Below are 16,930 nucleotides of genomic sequence, written 5' to 3' on the forward strand. Positions count from 1 at the left end.
TCCACAAATCCATTGTTCCATCAGCAATGTGATAGAGTTGTCAATAAACTAATATGTTGATAAAAGTAAGGCATCCATAGTAGCAAAAGCACCAATACCATGGTTAGTTCAGAAGTGATTAAATATAAAACAAAATCCAAGAAAAATATATAGCATATGGAAAAATAAATATACAAGTAAAAACTTTATTGGAATTTAATAGTCAAGCTCCTACTACAAATCTGATGAAAGCACACAACAATTTTCCTTGACGTTTCAGAATGTAACCAACTCCCTGGTGCATTCCAGTGAATTTTAAACAGAATGCTCTATGCTCTCAAAGTAATGACATTGCCTACATGACACTGAATTTTTCTAGATTAGTGACCAGGACACCTGGAGCAAGATTGTAAAGGGTGGTAGAATAATAAAAATCTTAGAGGCAAGTAGATTTTGCTTACTGTCATTTAAGTAATACTCACAGATCATTTTTTTATATATTAGGGCGACACAGTAGCAAAGTGGTTAGCACTGCTGCCTCACAGGGCCAGGGACCCAGGTTCGATTCGTGGTTTGGGTCACTGTCTGTGTGGAGTCTGCGTGTTCTCCCCGTGTCTGCGTGGGTTTCCTCCGGGTGCCCCGGTTTCCCCCCCACAGTACAAAGATGCGCAAGTTAGGTGAATTGGTCATGATAAATTCTCCCTCAGTGTACCCGAACAGGCACTAGAGTGTGGCGACTAAGGGATTTTCACAGTAACTTCATTGCAGTGTTAATGTAAGCTTACTTATGACACTAATAAATAAACTTAAACTTAAAATAATACTCATAGGTCAGTTTTTTAAATATATTTATAAAATCCACATTTATTTTAAAAATTCTGCTCTTATCTGTAGCAGTCAGGTAAGTACATTTTCAAATCACCTTACATAAATATTCATTCAAAAATACTGACAGCCTAAAAATAATATCCTTATTACATTTGTAATTTTAAAATTGTCCTCACAGTGAAGCAACTCATCATATCCTTGCCCTCTCCTACACAGTGCATGGGACAATAACTAAAACTCACTATAAAATGTTTGATTTTTTTTCTTCAGGTAATGTCTCTATCACTTTTGATTTATGAGTGGAGTGAATCAGAAAAACACGTCAGTCTCTGATTTTCAGTGGTTTCTTTCTCCAGCAATCGTGTTCTGCAAAGAAAGGTTTTAATACTTGTTAAATCATTAATGGCTTTTGGCAAGAACCTTCTTTACTAGGTCTACTTGATAATGCATAGGAATTGCGCTTTGGATTTTTATCAGGGGTTGGGAGGATAGAAAGTGGATGGTAATTCACACAGTAAAATAATTAACAATAGAAAATCAGTAAATCAAATTCCGGTATGAAGGTTTAACATTAAAAATACTTTTTCTGCGTTCCCATTGGACTGTCAAAAGGCACAGATATACTCACGAATATAATTCCAGAAGTAGCCAAAGGCTGCACATCCCAAAATCAAAGTGATGACACGTCCTCCTCCTCCTCCTCCTCCTCTTGCATTCATGTCTGTTTTGTAACACTTCCGATAACCTGCAGGAAACAAGTTTCAAAATAATTCTCTCCAGTGTTGCTCACAAATTTGTTTCTCTTATTTCTTATATTTCCCCCTGCCCCAAGAAGAATTTGCCAGCTATGAAGACAGGTTGTTACCAGCTCAATGGTAGCATTTCTGCCACCGCCCCCCCCCCCCTCCCCACCCCCCCAACAACTCCCCCAAGTCAGAAGGTTGTGAGTTTAAGTTCTAATCCACAGACTGAGGAAGTGCTGCACTGTTTGTGGTGCTGTCTTTCCTATGAGACATGATGGTCTGGATCTTCCTGTCAGCAGCAAAGCTGTGGCTTACGCTGGTCACTGCATTCTAAATTCTGCTTTTACCTTTCTGGGTCGGGCCCAGGGTGGACCCGTGTTGAGGTGGGTTGGGAGGCCTAGGGGTGAAGTGCAGTTGCATCCAAGCCATTTCCCCTCTGTCACCATGAACTGAAGGCCTGCCCCTTGAGGTCTGTCTTCAGTTCAGTGTTTCAATGTCATTTTAAATGATCCTTCATTCAGGCTCGTCCCACCGTTTCCCTGCGCCTCCTGTCAGCATCGCCACTATTGGGACTGGAAGATCTGAGCCATTAATCCAGGGCCTTTCATATCAATGTAAACAGTCCCATGGCACTATCAGAAAGGCGGGGAGTTCCCCGCTGATGTCCAGTTTAACATTTATCCCCCCACTGACATTATCAAGAGAGATCATCTGGCCATTACCTCACTACCATTTGTGGGAGATTTCCGCATTCAAATGTGTTTTCTACATTACAACTGTGACTACACTTCAAAAAGTATTTGATTCTCTGTAAAGCATTTGGGAACAACCTGAGGTCATGAAAGGCACAATATAAATTATTCATTCATCAGCATTTTATATCAAGGCAAGACTCGTTTGCATGAGGCTGTGATCAGTGGCACAGTGGTTAGCACTGCTGCCTCACGGCTCCAGGGACCTGGGTTCAATTCCCAGCTTGGGTCACTGTCTGTGTGGAATTTGCACATTCTCCCCGTGTCTGCGTTTGTTTCTTCCGGGTGTTCCGGAGTCTAAAGATATGCAGGTTAGGTGCATTGGCCATGCTAAATTGCCCATTATTGTCTCGGGATGCATAGGTTAGAGGGATTAGCGGGGTAAATATGTGGGGTTAGATGGGTAAGGCCTAGGTGGGATTGTGGTCGGTGCAGACTTGATGGGCCAAATTGCGTCCTCCTGCACTGTATGGTTTCTATGATTTCTAAGATTTTCTGAAGTTAGGGCTAATAAAAATCAAAGCTGCAGATCTGCAGTCCAGCGTTTCAATTTCTGCCCTCTTGTAAGACTGCCCCCTTGGTACTGCGCGACCTATTACACCAAGCGGGGGAAAAAATGGCTACGTTAGTACAAAAGAAAGAATGCCACTGACACCCACACTGCATCATGGTTCTGTACCAGCCACAATTCATCCAGCTTTCATAGAATCTACTTGGAGAATGACCACTCTTGGTAAAGTGCTTGCAGAAAAATTTACCAACTCACTGCATACATACAAAGTTAATGTGATTTTGTTTTAAGTTTACCAGTGGAAAGGTATGCATGTCATCAAAACTGCTTCAAAGGAACACGGAAAGGGTAGACACTACAGGATGTGGATGAAGCAAATCATATGGATGTATTTAAGGGGGATCTGGACAAACGTATGAGAGAGAAGGTTGTGGTGACAGGTTTAGATGAGGAAAGATGGGGGGAGGCTCAAGTGGAGTATAAACAGCAATGTGGACTGGATGGGTTAAATGGATTACCATAAGATATGCCGCAGAAATAGGCCAATGCAGACATAATTTTCCACTACAAATCGCAGACTTCAAGTCAGCAGACACATATAGCATCATTAACGGATGGGACACTGGATCAAGTTTCAAAGTTCACTGAAAAAACAATTTATAACAATTAATCTGATGTGATATTTACAGTTACAACATTTTTTTGTTGGTTTAAGTGCGTTTGTCAGTGTTCAAGAATTGCAAATATTACTTCTTTAAAGATGCAAGTTATTTTATACACTCGAGTAATGGTCGATCTCGTAAAAGTCGACACCCAAGTTTAGGCCAAAACGCCCTAATTTTTCCGTTAGAACAAAAGAAACAATGCCACTGACACCCACAATGCATCATGGTTCTGTACCAGCCACAATTCATCCAGCTTTCATAGAATCTACTTGGAGAATGACCACTCTTGGTAAAGTGCTTGCAGAAAAATTTACCAACTCACTGCATACATACAAAGTTAATGTGATTTTGTTTTAATTTTACCAGTGGAAAGGTATGCATGTCATCAAAACTGCTTCAAAGGAACACGGAGAGGGTAGACACTACAGGATGTGGATGAAGCAAATCATATGGATGCATTTAAGGGGGATCTGGACAAGCGTATGAGAGATGTCAGTGGCATTATTTCTTTTGTTCTAACGGAACTATTTTTTCCCTCTTGGTGAAATAGTTGCGCAGTACCAAGGGGGCAGTCTTACAAAAGGGCAGAAGGAGGCCACTTGGCCCATCGAGTCTGCACTGACTCTCCAAAAGAGCATCTTACCCAGGCCCCCCACCCCCGGCCCCCCGCCGCCCTATCGCCATAACCCCACGCACTTACCGTGACTAATCCACCTAACTTGCATATTTTTACACACTAACGGGCAACTTAGCCTGGCCAATTCATCTGACCTGCACATCTTTGGACTGTGGGTGGAAAGCGGAGCAGCACATGGAGGAAATCCATGCAGACATGGGGAGAAGGTGCAAACTCCGCACTGTCATCTGAGGCCGGGATCAAACTCGGATGCCTGGCGCTGTAAAGCAGCAGTGCTAATCACTGTGCCAACATTCAAAAAATGATTTTTCACATCATCCTCTGCTATCATGATTAACATTACATCTTATTAAACTGTTTGAAAGCAGGAGAAAAAAATGCCATTTGGCTACTTTTTGGGGGTGCGGTTGACAGGAACAGTCTACAAACTGGCAACTCTCGCCATGACGTTAGGTAGTGGGAGAGGATAGCACAACAATTACCGTAAATTAAAGTGTGAGATAAATTTTTATTTGCAATTTTAATGTGAAATATGGCATTGAGTGTGGTTTTGACCTCACTGTAGCCAAGAAGAAATCTAGGCTACGGCTACAGCTGTTTAGCCTACGTAGATCATAGATCCCTTTAGTGCAGAAGGAGGCCATTCGGCCCATCCAGCTTGCACCAACAACAATCCCACCCAGGCTCTATCCCCATAACCCCATGTATTTATCCTACTAATCCACCTGACACTAAGGGACAATTTAGCATGGCCAATCAACCGAAATCCGCACATCTTTGGACTGTGGGAGGACACCGGAACACCCGGAGGAAACCCACGGGGAGAACGTGCCAACTACTCACAGACAGTCCCCCAAGGCAGGAATTGAAGCCGGGTCCCTGGCGCTGTGAGGCAGCAATGCTAACCACTGTGCCATCTACATTGCATAATTGATGAATACTTTTTTATGTTTTAAGATAACAATTATCTCTTCAACATGCATGGATTTCAACCCCTCGAAAATATTACTCATGTATAAGTTGGCCCCCTTTTGCCTAAAAGTTTGGTCTAAACATTTTGACTTTTCCATGAGTACACACAATATTTTTTACATTTATTCTTTCATAGGATGTCGGTGTCACTGGCAAGGTCAGCGCTTTTTGCTCATCCCTCATTGCTCTTGCATTGGGTAGCTTGCTAGGCCATTTCAGGGGATTGTTAAGAGTTATCCACATTGCCGTGGGCCTGGACACAGCTGCAGACCAGATATGGATGGCAGATTTCCTTCCCTAAAGGGTATTAGTGAACCAGATGGGTCTTTACGACAATTGATGATAGTTTCATGGGCACCAAAACTGACACTAGCTTTATATTCCAGAATTCATAAACTGAATTTAAATTCCACCAGCTGCCATTTATCTGGATTATTAGTTCAGTGACATTACCATCTCACCATGTATCTCAAAAATAATGTCCATAATTCTTAGCTGGTGCACTGGCAACTTAGAAGTGTGCATCAACATTTCATGGAACAGATTTCAGTACCATTTTTTAAATTCAGTTATGGAATGTGGGGATTGCTGGCTAGACCAGCATTTATTGCCCATCCCTAGTCACTCTTGGGAAAGTGGTGGTGAGCTGCCTTCCCGAACCGCTGCAGTCCCTGAAGTGTAGGTACACCCACATTGCAGTCAGGGAGGGAGTTCCAGGATTTTGACCCAGCGACAGTGAAAGAACAGCGATATATTTCCAAGTCAGGATGGTGAGTGACTTGTAGGGGAATCTCCAGGTGGTGGTGTTCCCAGGTATCTGCTGTTTTTGTCCTTCTAGGTGGCAGTGGTCATGCGTTTGGAAGGTGCTGCCTAAGGAACTTTGGTAAGTTCCTGCAGTGCATCTTATACATGGTACACATGGCTGCCATTGTTCATCAGTGGTGGAGGGATTGAATGTTTGTGGACGGGGTTGCAATCAAGTGGGCTGCTTTGTCCTGGATGGTGTCAAGCTTCTTCAGTGTTGTTGGAGCTGCATTCATCCAGGCAAGTGGAGCGTATTCCATTACACTCCTGATTTGCATCTTGTGGACAAACTTTGAGGAGTCAGGAGGTGAGTTACTCACCTAGCCTTGACCTGCTCTGGTAGCCACAGTGTTTACACGGCTGGTCCATTTCAGTTTCTGGCCAATGGTAAACCCCCCCCAGGATGTTGATGGTGGGGGATTCAGTGATGGTAATGCCAGTGAATGTCAAGGTACGATGGTTAGATTCTCTGTTGTTGGAGAGGGGCGGCACGGTGGCACAGTGGTTAGCACTGTTGCCTCACAGAGCAAGGGACCTGTGTTCAATTCCCGGCTTGGGTCATTGCCTGTGCAGAGTCTGCACGTTCTCCCTGTGTCTGCGTGGGTTTCCTCCGGGTGCTCCGGTTTCCTCCCACAGTCTGAAAGACGTGCTGGTTAGATGCATTGGCCATGCTAAATTCTCCCTGAGTGTACCCGAACAGGTGCCGAAGTGTGGTGACTAAGGGATTTTCACAGTAACTTCATTGCAGTGTTAATGTAAGCCTACTTGTGACACAAATAAATAAACTGAAAAACTTAATGGTCAATGCCTGGCCCTTGTGTGGCGCGAATGTTATTTGCCACTTGTCAGCCCAAGCCTGGATATTGTCCAGGTCCAGCAAGCATTTGGACATATTCTGCTTCAGTATTTGAGGAGTCGCAGACGGTGCTGAACATTGTGCAGTCATCAGCAAACATCCCCACTTCTGACTTTATGATTGCACAACTTAAGTAAAATGTGTAAAAAGTGGTTACTCAACACAAAAACTGATCTAATACAGTTTTCATTTCTAAGAGACCTGACTAACCTTGCGAAGGAGTTTGGAAAGTTGACTTCTGTGGATTGTAGGAAGTATTCCCTTAATGGGGAAAAGAAGAATAGCATGTGCTTGCAGTCGGTGGTCCAGAATAAACCAATCCAACATGGCACAATTACTTACGCAATGAGCACTTGTTCTATGACATTGGTTGGATGAGCCACTGTCAGGTTAGACAGATTACATCTTTCATGTATATATTTGGCCACCTGAGCTTCCACAGTAAGGAAACACAGACATTGGTCAGTAAAACAAAGGCTAAAGAGAGACAAATTACAAGATACTGCGACAAAATATAAAATTAGATAATTTTGGATTTAGATTATTTGAAAACTGCATTTTCCCCCAAAGCAAATATGATTTTAAATGTGCAATTAAGTCATATTACAACAGGTCAATCATCAGAAAATACACAAATATGGCGGAACCATACTGAAACTTTCAAAACATACAGCCAAGTGTACCTTTTGTATTTTCACACCCAGAGGCAGATAGTCTTATGGGTGTTTCCAACTGTTTAGTTTGCTGAGGCAGCATACTTAGTCCAATGCCATGATACCCTGGATACAGTTCAGGAAACCACTCCATTCCGATCTCAGTTTTTGAGCAAAGGCTCGGGTGAAGTTCTTTAATCCTTCCATCCAAACGCACGGCTTTTCTGGAGCTCATTGATACAAACATGTAATTGTCCCAGCCATTTTCTTTCTGTGATAGATGCAAATATTCAGACTGGACGGCACCATTTGTACTCCAGTCACATTCCATTTTCTTCACTGCCACATTACCAGTATGTGAATTTCCTTCATATTTATTTAAGTCCTTCTCATGCGCGGGAGCCATAACTTTGCTGCAAATGTGATTCTTAATGAATGAATTATGACGACTATTCTCTAAAACATCAGCTCCGTAATCATCTTCCTTCACACTTATATTCACTTTCGAAATATAATCCTGCTTTGCACTGGTAGTTGTTCTACAAAAATTATCTTTAATGTGATCCCACACACTAGTTTTGATGTTGGTTACTGGACTTTGTTCAGATATTAGTTCATTAAGGATCATTCCTCCTGTGACTTCATTCTGGTCAGTTTGCCATCTTCTGTCAAGCAGAGGAATCACGTTCTCTTGTCTTATGAAGTGAAGTGAATTTATTTTGACAGCACAAGGTGACTGCGGTACGACAACATGGGTTTGCAGATCCAACACAGCTGTCCCTTTCTCAAATTCTGGTCCAGTCTGAATGTCTTCCGAATTAAGAATTAACTTGACGTTTGGAGAAAATATATTTTTTGAGATCAAGTCAACATGTTGTTTTTCATTCAGTGGGAGCCACGATGAACTGGCCGCACACTTTTCTTGTTCTTTCTTTATAGAATTATTACTTTCAATTTTTTGAGTACTCTTCACTTCTGCCCTGGTCACACTTTTTAACTTCAGATCTACTTTATCTCGGTCTTTTTCTAAAAAATGTTCACTTGACTTTGTTTTTATGACCATTTCCTTTTTTCCCTCTTTAGGTCCCCCTTTGGTTGCCCTACTAACAGACTGTTGGCCTTTTTTCTTAACCTGCTCTCTCTTGTCCGTCAAATCTCCTTGACCGGACTGCGATTCATTAAAACCCTTACTCCAAACGGTTTGTTCACTTCCCAAACCTGTTGAATTATTCGGCTTTTTTGTTGATGCTGCTTGTTCTTTCTGTGTGAAAGGCTTTGCTGAATTTGCTGAAACTCTCATCTTTTTGCTGGGTGACGCTGGAGATCTCACTGATTTGCAATTTAATTCTGGCTGTGTGTCTGTCTCTTTAGATTTACCGTTCACACTTCTGGCCACCTTACAGTGAGGAAGATGTGCTTTTAGTCGCTTAAAGGCTTTACCACAAAATGGACACACTTGCGTTCCTGGTGAAGTATTTTCCATGTGTAAATTGGCAAGAAGGACAGAATAGTCTTAAATCAAAAATGTGGAGTACACAAACTGGAATGATTAGTTGAAGCTGTTGGCATTTTTGACATTTGCAACAAAGTCATGTTTAAAGACCAGGGTTTCCTCAAATCAATGGTGGAGGTTTCAATATTATTGCTGCAAAAGCTGAGTCTGCCTTTTCCCTCTGCGTTTTCATTAGCATTCTTCAAGTTTAACAAATGACCTGTTCATCTAATATTTCTTCATCTCAGTATGACTGCTTCAGGATCAGTTCCTCCCCTGAAGATGAAATGTTTCCATTAAAACAGAAAGGTATATCAAGTTTAAGATAATGACTTAATGGTATGTCATGATAACCAGGTTACAGTTCAAAGTCACACATCATTCTTATCCTACTGTTGCACTTTCGTTTTACATACCATGACTCAGATCTCTTGTACAAACAGGAGAATCAGAACACTGCCAGTTTCTGGAAGAGGTTTCCAAACAAGGATCATGTCCCGCATAGATCTGTGAGATCACCCTTTCAAAAACTTATATTTATATGGTGTCTTCAACATGATAAAATGGCCCAAGGCACTTCACAGAGGCATTATAGAACCAAATATGACACCAAGCCACATAGGGAGCTATTAGGGCACACGGTCAAATGCTTGGTGAAATAGGCCAGGCAGGTTCAAATCGGGGGTGCCCGAGAGGCCTGAAACAGAGGATCACAGAGATTTCGGAATATTGTGGGGTTGGAGGAGATTACAGAGATTGGGACATGCAAGGCCATGGAAAGATTTGAAAACAAAGATGAGGATTTTAAAATTAAGGACCGGAATTTTCCCGTCCCACCCACCACAGGAATTGTAGCAGGTGGGGGCAGCGGACGATGCTAAGGTCTGTTGACTTCGGTTGGAATTTTCTGGTTTTGGGGTGAGCATGGCCGGAAAATCTCACCCAAGGTGTTTAACCAGGAGCCACTGTGGACTGGTAAGTAGAAGGACAATGGGTTAGCAATCTGGTGCAAGTTTTACATGGCCTCAAGTTTATGGATGGAATGAGAGAGGTCAGCCTGGACTCTGGAAGAATAGTCAAGTCTAGACATAACAGAGGCATGATTGAGGGTTTCACCAGGAGAGGTGAGGCAAGGATAGAGATGGCTGATCTTACAGAAGTGGAAATAGGTGGTCTTAGCGAAGGTAGGGATCTGCGGTCGAGAGCTCTTCTTGGGTTGCAAGCAGTCTGACTCAGCCCTACACCGTTGCCAGGGAGAGGGTTGGGATTGGTGGCGAGGGAACAGTGTTGTTGCTGAGGAGCAAAGCTTCAGTCATCACAATATTTAACTGAAGGAAATTTATGCTCATCCAATGCATGTTGAATAAGCAGACTGACAATGCACAGACACAGGAGGAAGCTGAGAGAGGGCGTGGTGAGGTCAAGCTGGATGTTGTCAGCCGACACATGGAAACTGATGTTGTGTTTCTGGATGACGGCAACATGTAGAGCAGTTTTTGTTCCCTATTTGCAAACATAATATTGGCTAGTCCAGACCATGAATTTAAATTTGCCAAAAGCCTGGGTTTGATATTTTGAGTAAGCCTTTGCAACTTACAAGCCATTTTTTGAAGCATACTATTTGATTTTAGCCTTCAAAAGCCACAAGAGTGGAGAGACAGAATAAAAAAGATATTGAAAGCAATGTCTTCAGTGCTGTCAGCCATACAGTATTGTAGCAATAGTTCCTGTTTTGTTTTGTAATGAGCACAGCTGGGCTCATTTGAATTTTTTTGCATGTTCTTGCAAGCACAGTATCTTGAAAGGGACAATTTGCGAGTGGCCTGCACAGTACCTTACAGGTTGCTGCCTAGGCATGCACATGCAGCTTATGAGTAACATCGGTTGTTGCATTCTGGTCTCTTGTTCTGAAGGCTGTGGGTCAAGTCCCGCTTCAAGCACAAAAATCTAGGCTGACACTCCAGCACTATACTTAGGAAGTGCTACACTGTCAGAGGGGCTGTCTTCCAGATGAGATGTTTAACCAACACCCAGCAGGGCGCACAAAATCCCATGGTATGATTTTGAAGAAGAACAGTGGAGTTATCCCGTGCCTCAGCCAATATTTATTTCTCAATCAACATCACAAAAATAGATTAGCTAGTTATTATCGCATTGCTCTCTGAGGAATTGTTCACAGATTGGATACCAGGGGACTTTTCCCGTCCCGTCCGGCCATGGGAATCGTAGCGAGTGTGGGGTGGGGTGGGGTGTGGACCATGCAAAGATCCGTTGACCTCGGGTGGGATTTTCCAGTTTTGGGGCGAGTACGGTTGGAAAATCCCACCCCAATTTCTCATTTACAATAGTGACTACATTTCAGAAGTAGTTAATTGGCTGTAAAGCACTTTGGGATGTCCTGGAGTAGGGCACGGTGCTATATACAGATGAATGCAAGATTTTGTTTCCTTTATGCAATGCCAAAATAGGAAGCAAAGAATAAGGACCAATCCAATCTGATTGCAAAGCATTTGTATCTTTTGTGCAGTCAAGTCAGGTAGATGTTTGCTGTTCAGTGTGGATTACTGGTTGATTATTAAAAGGAGCAAGGGACAACGATATACCTGAGCATGATTTTCAGTACAGCAAACAATTCAAATTCTCAACGGAGCATTTCGGGGAGGTGAGAAACACAGATAAGAATTAGTAAATCAATAGTAAGCATGGAAATTGGATGTAATTTGATTTACACAAAGGTTAATAGATTTGTGAAGTAGGTTCATAGAAGAAGGCAATTTAAATAATTTCTATCAAAATGGAATAATTTTGTGGAGTTATGTTCTTATGATCCTGGGCAAAAATGGCAACTATCTGGCAGCTTGTGATTTTGTAATCAGCAGTTTTAGTTTTAAACCAATGTTAGGCTTCTCAAATAATTTAAGATCCCTTTCCATTCTTCAGCCAAGGTTATCAGCAGTAGCGAGCTCAAATCAAAGTTCATTACTGTTAATCACCCAGCATGGGAGAAGATGGATAGCAAACTAGGAAATAAATTAAACAATTTCTGAATCAAGGGCTGACTGAGGTGGTTGAAGAACTTGGGTAGAGTTCACAACTGGCCAACGACCCCTGGCTGGTGGAAGGAGCACATTTGATAGGACTTTTCTTACCTTTCTACCCTCAACCCTATTTCCACTTAACTGCTGCCCGCCTAACATCCCCACCTGGTCCCCAAGCTAGCCAAACTTATTAATGATTCTCTCTCTTGGGGTGTGGCCCCTTTCGCCTTTAAACCTGCTGTCATCATGTAAGAATTCTACTAATTTTTATAATCTGCAGTTTCTATGGATTTTATTCTGTAAACACACTTTAAAATTAAGTGGTTCAGTTCTGACTTGTTATTGGGCAATTAACAGGCAAGATGGTTGGGGAAAGGAAAAGCAGATTTTTGTGGAGAAACATACTTGTTTTTATTGTTTTATGATGGAGCTCATTTGAGTTGATGTCTTATTGGCCAAACTATGATGAGGTGTTTGTTTGAAAGAATGACTAAAACAGTGTGAACTTAGAATGACATCTTATGTTAAACAAAGCATGCATGGTTTAATGGATCTAAACCAGAGAGGAAACTTTTATTCTCTGATATTATGATAACCCACGCACCCCAGACATACTCTCTTCCAACTTCTTCCGTCGGGAAAAAGATACAGAAGTCTAAGGTCACGTAGCAACTGACTCAAGAACAGCTTCTTCCCTGCTGCCATCAGACTTTTGAATGGACCGACCTTACATTAAGCTGATCTTTCTCCACATCCTAGCTATGACTGTAACACTACATTCTGCACCCTCTCCTTTTCTTCTCTATGAACGGTATGCTTTGTCTGTATAGCGCGCAAGAAACAATACTTTTCACTGTACAGCAGTACATGTGACAATAAATCAAATTAAATTAACTGTTGATTTTAATAGCTTTAGTGTGAGGCTTAGGTTAAGAAATATTAAGGGAACATGACTGTTAATGGCTTCGCTGTGTCTGGAAGGAGATGCACATTTGTTTGTGACGGAATGTAAACTTCTGGAGTTTACGACCTATAAAACTGGGGTTGTTACAAAGACGGGGTGACATGAGATGAATTGTGTTCTACAGCCAATAGGAGGAGTGAACTTGGACCATCTCCAATAAAGGAAGCAGGAGTGGGAGACTGGGGAATAAAAGTTGAGAAACTGTAATTCTTGTTGGCACAGTTACCATGGCTTCTGGGTTTGGCCAATGGTTTATGTTTAACATAAGATGTCATTCTGGGTTTACTCTTCTGGACACAGTTCAACATCACTTCAAAGACAAAGACAAAGAAGAGGGACATTGTCTGTGCTGACAACACCGAGCTTTCCTGGGATCTTGAGAGATGAGAAATTGGGATCTTGAGAGATGAGAAATTTCCATGTTGTCTTCCCTGCTTGTTAAGTATATGCAAAATCTTGTTTAATAAATTCTACGGGATCCATAAATACTAGTTATTTATACCTTAAATATTGTAGGTTAAGCACAACTGAGGTCCCTAGGGTTAGAAATTTAAAAACAGATCTTAGAGTTTGTTTAAATTAGAAGGGATTTATACCTCGAAACCATAAACCTTACAATCACCCCTCCTCAAAATAACTTACCCTTGACCCCACCATCCTTATAAACCGTCATGCTGTCTCCAACCTCCCATTTCCTCTCCAAATTCTTTGAACACAGTTTGCCTCTCAAATCCATGCTTATCTTTCCCAGAACTCCACATTTGAATCCCTCCAATCAGATTTTTGCTTCACCTCAGTCCCACAATAAACTCTTATCGAAGTCACACACAACATCCTATGTGACTGTGGCAAAGGCAAACTATTCCTCCTCATCTCTTCTTGACCTGACTGCAATCATTTTGGTTAACCACACCATCCACTCTCCACTGTCACCCAGCAGGTTGGGACTGTTCTCACTTGGTTCTATTATTATCTATCTAATCGTAGCCGGATTACTGCTTGCAATGGATTCTTTTCCTGCTCCCACAGTGTTACCTCTGGTGTTGATTCTTGGCTCCTTCTTATTTGTCATCTACCTATTGTCCATTATCCAAAGGCACAGAGTTAGCTTTCATGTGTACAATGGTGGCACCCAGCTCTACCTTACCATTACCTCTCTTGACTCCTCCACTGTTGCTACATTATCAGACTGCTTACTGACATACAGTGCTGGGTGAGCAGAAATTTCCTCCAATTAAATATTGGGGTGACTGAAGTCACTGTTTTCGATCCCTGCTACAAATTCCCATTGCCTAACTACCAACTCCATCCATTTCCTCTCACAACAGTTTTAGACTAAATCAGTTGTAACCCTGGTATCATAGCTGACCCCAAGATGAGCTTCCGACCACATATTTGTGCCATCACCAATTTCCACTGCCATAACATTACCTGACTTGACCGCATTTCCCCATATCTGGTGATGACACCTTTATTTCTGCCTTCATTACCTCTAGGCTCAATATTCCAATGCATTCCTGGCCATTCTTACATATCCAACGCTCTGTAAACTTGAAGTCACCATAACTCTGCTGCTGCTCGTGTCTTAACTTGCACCAAGTCCTATTCATCTATCGCCCCTGTGCTCAGTGACTTACACTGGCATTCACAACAAGCAATGTCTTGATGTTAATGTTTTCATCCTTCTTTTCAAATCCCTCCATGGCCTTACCCTTCCTTCCCTACCTCTCTAATCTCCTCCAGCCCCCAAACCCTCTGAGTATCTGCACTCACTCTATTCTCTTGAAAGTTCCTGATTTTGAATGCTCCTTCATTGGTGGTCATGCCATTAAGCTGCCAGGCCCTTAGTTCTGGAATTCCTTTCACAAACCTCTCCATCTTACTTTTCTCCTTAAGACATTCCTTAAAACTTCCATCTGTGACCAAGCCTTTGGTCATCTAATATAATATCTCCTTGTGTGGCTCGGTGTCATATTTTGTTTCATAATACCCCAGTAAAGCACTTTGCGACATTTTATTCCAATAAAGGTGCTGCAGTAGTCCAGAGATTGGGAACCTCAGATTTCCTAATCCTTCGGCTCAGCCACTTCCTTTGGTCAATAATCCTAAAGGACATGTTGCAAATGTGAGCAGGAAAGGAAAAAGAATCTAAACACATGGTACTGGGACAACGTATTTAGGCCATGATACATCATCCTTCATTTTTTTTTAAATGATCCTCGAGACCAATAACTGTGGAGGAGTTTGGGGAACTACTCAAATAAACGGACAGAATTTATAGAGTCATAGAATTGTTACAGCGCACAAAGGCGCCATTACAGGAAGGACATAATTGCTTGAGAGAGAGAGTGCAGAGGAGATTTACAAGAACGTTGCAGGGTTTGAAATTGCAGCAATGAGGAGAGATTGGATAGGCTTCCTTAGAACAGAGGGTGACTGAGGTGCACAAAATTATGAGGGGCCTGGACAGGGTAGACAGGAAAGACTTGTTTCCCTGAGCTGAGGGCTCAATTACCAGGGGGCATAGATTTAAGGTGATTGGTAGAAAGATTAGAGGGGACAATAGGAAAAGCTTTTTCATGCAGAGGGTGGTGGCATCTGGAATTCACTGCCTTAGTTGGTGGTTGAGGCTGAAATAGTCCTCATTTAAGAGGTACCTGGATCTGCATCTTAAATGCTGTAACCTGCAAGGCTACGGACCAGGTGCCGAAAAATTAGGTGAAACTGAGTGGCTAGTTCCTTTTTTCTCTATTTTGGGCCGCGCAGACACGATGGGCTGAACGGCCTCTTTCTGCACCATAGCTTTTCTACAATTCTATGTCCATGCCTTCTTTCTGCAACAGCAACTCAGTTAGTCCCCAGCCTGTCTTTCCTCTGTCATCTTGTAATTGTTTTTCCTTCAGATCATTATCCAGTTCCCTTTTGACCACAATTGGATCTACCCCTGTACCACGTTCCCATGCATTGCATTCCACATCCAAACCATTCACTGCGTCAAAAATATTTTTCTCATGTGACCCTTGGTTATTTTGCCAATCACCTCAAATTGGTGTCCACTGCTTTTCGACTTTTCCAGCAACAGTTTTCTCCCTATCTACTCTGTTCAGACTCCTCATGATTTTGAACAGATTTTGAGCCAAATCATTGTGTGATTTCAAGAAGAAATTAGATACAGATCTTGGGGCTAAAGGGATAAGGGGAGAAGGGGGGGGGGGGATCAGGATGTTGAATTTGATAATCAGCCATGATCAAAATGAATGGCGGAGCAGCTCCAAGGGCCGAATGGCCTACTCCGGCTTCTAGTTTCTAAGTAACACCTCTATCAAATCACCTCTCAACTTTCTCTTCGTTAAGTCCCAGAATTTCTCCAATCTTTTCTGCATCTTAATGCCTTCACACCCTCTCTAAATTGTGGTTCAATTGATGGTGCTTCTCTTATTGCGCCTCCAGCCTGGCCAACTGTTGACCTTACGTCTGAAACTAAAACCTATACAAACTTCTGCTACATTTTAAAATATTTCAATTGCTATTCCACTGTAATTACTACTCTCCAACCACGCCGCTCTTAAAACTCCCCTTGATCGCACCAAATTTGACTTTCAACTGGATCAACAAGTTTTCCCATAGACTGGAATCCCTACAGTCCAGAGGATTTCTATATTGGAGTTTGAAAGTCAGGAGGAGCAGATCAATTCAGCAAGAATCATAGAACAGAATCCCTGCAGTGCAGAAGGAGGCCGTTCGGCCCATCGAGTCTGTACCGACTCTCTGACAGAGCATCTTACTCAGGTCCTCTCCCCCGCCCTAATCCCGATCGCCAGTTTAAAACCTGGATACCTTTATTCTCCCTCCTTCATTTAGTTTTGAAAGCTGAACTGCGAGTTTGTGTCAAGACAAATGAAGCGAATTGTCCTCGACACCCGCGGGACCCAGCCAGAGCAGCGGAACCTTTGTCAAACACCGGGATGGGAGGGAACTAATCCAGGTCAGGCAACTTCCGGTGTCCAACACCTCGTCCGCCCGCTCTCGGGTCCGG

At 42.5% G+C, this 16,930-nt stretch overlaps 1 protein-coding gene across 1 annotated transcript; it reads right to left on the reverse strand.

Moving 5' to 3' along the window:
- Positions 1 to 733: 733 nt before the first annotated feature.
- LOC144501970 (uncharacterized) lies at positions 734 to 16,864 on the reverse strand. Its single transcript, XM_078225995.1, has 4 exons — positions 16,732 to 16,864; positions 7,431 to 9,168; positions 1,436 to 1,552; positions 734 to 1,173 (listed from the first exon to the last, which is right to left on the reverse strand). Exons 2-4 carry the CDS (start codon positions 8,881 to 8,883, stop codon positions 1,130 to 1,132), a joined length of 1,614 nt encoding a protein of 537 aa, XP_078082121.1. The 5' UTR covers positions 8,884 to 9,168; positions 16,732 to 16,864; the 3' UTR covers positions 734 to 1,129.
- Between the last annotated feature and the right edge of the window lie 66 nt (positions 16,865 to 16,930).

The sequence above is a fragment of the Mustelus asterias genome, chromosome 12 (genome assembly GCF_964213995.1).
Source record: "Mustelus asterias chromosome 12, sMusAst1.hap1.1, whole genome shotgun sequence".
NCBI classification, from domain to species: Eukaryota; Metazoa; Chordata; class Chondrichthyes; order Carcharhiniformes; family Triakidae; genus Mustelus; species Mustelus asterias.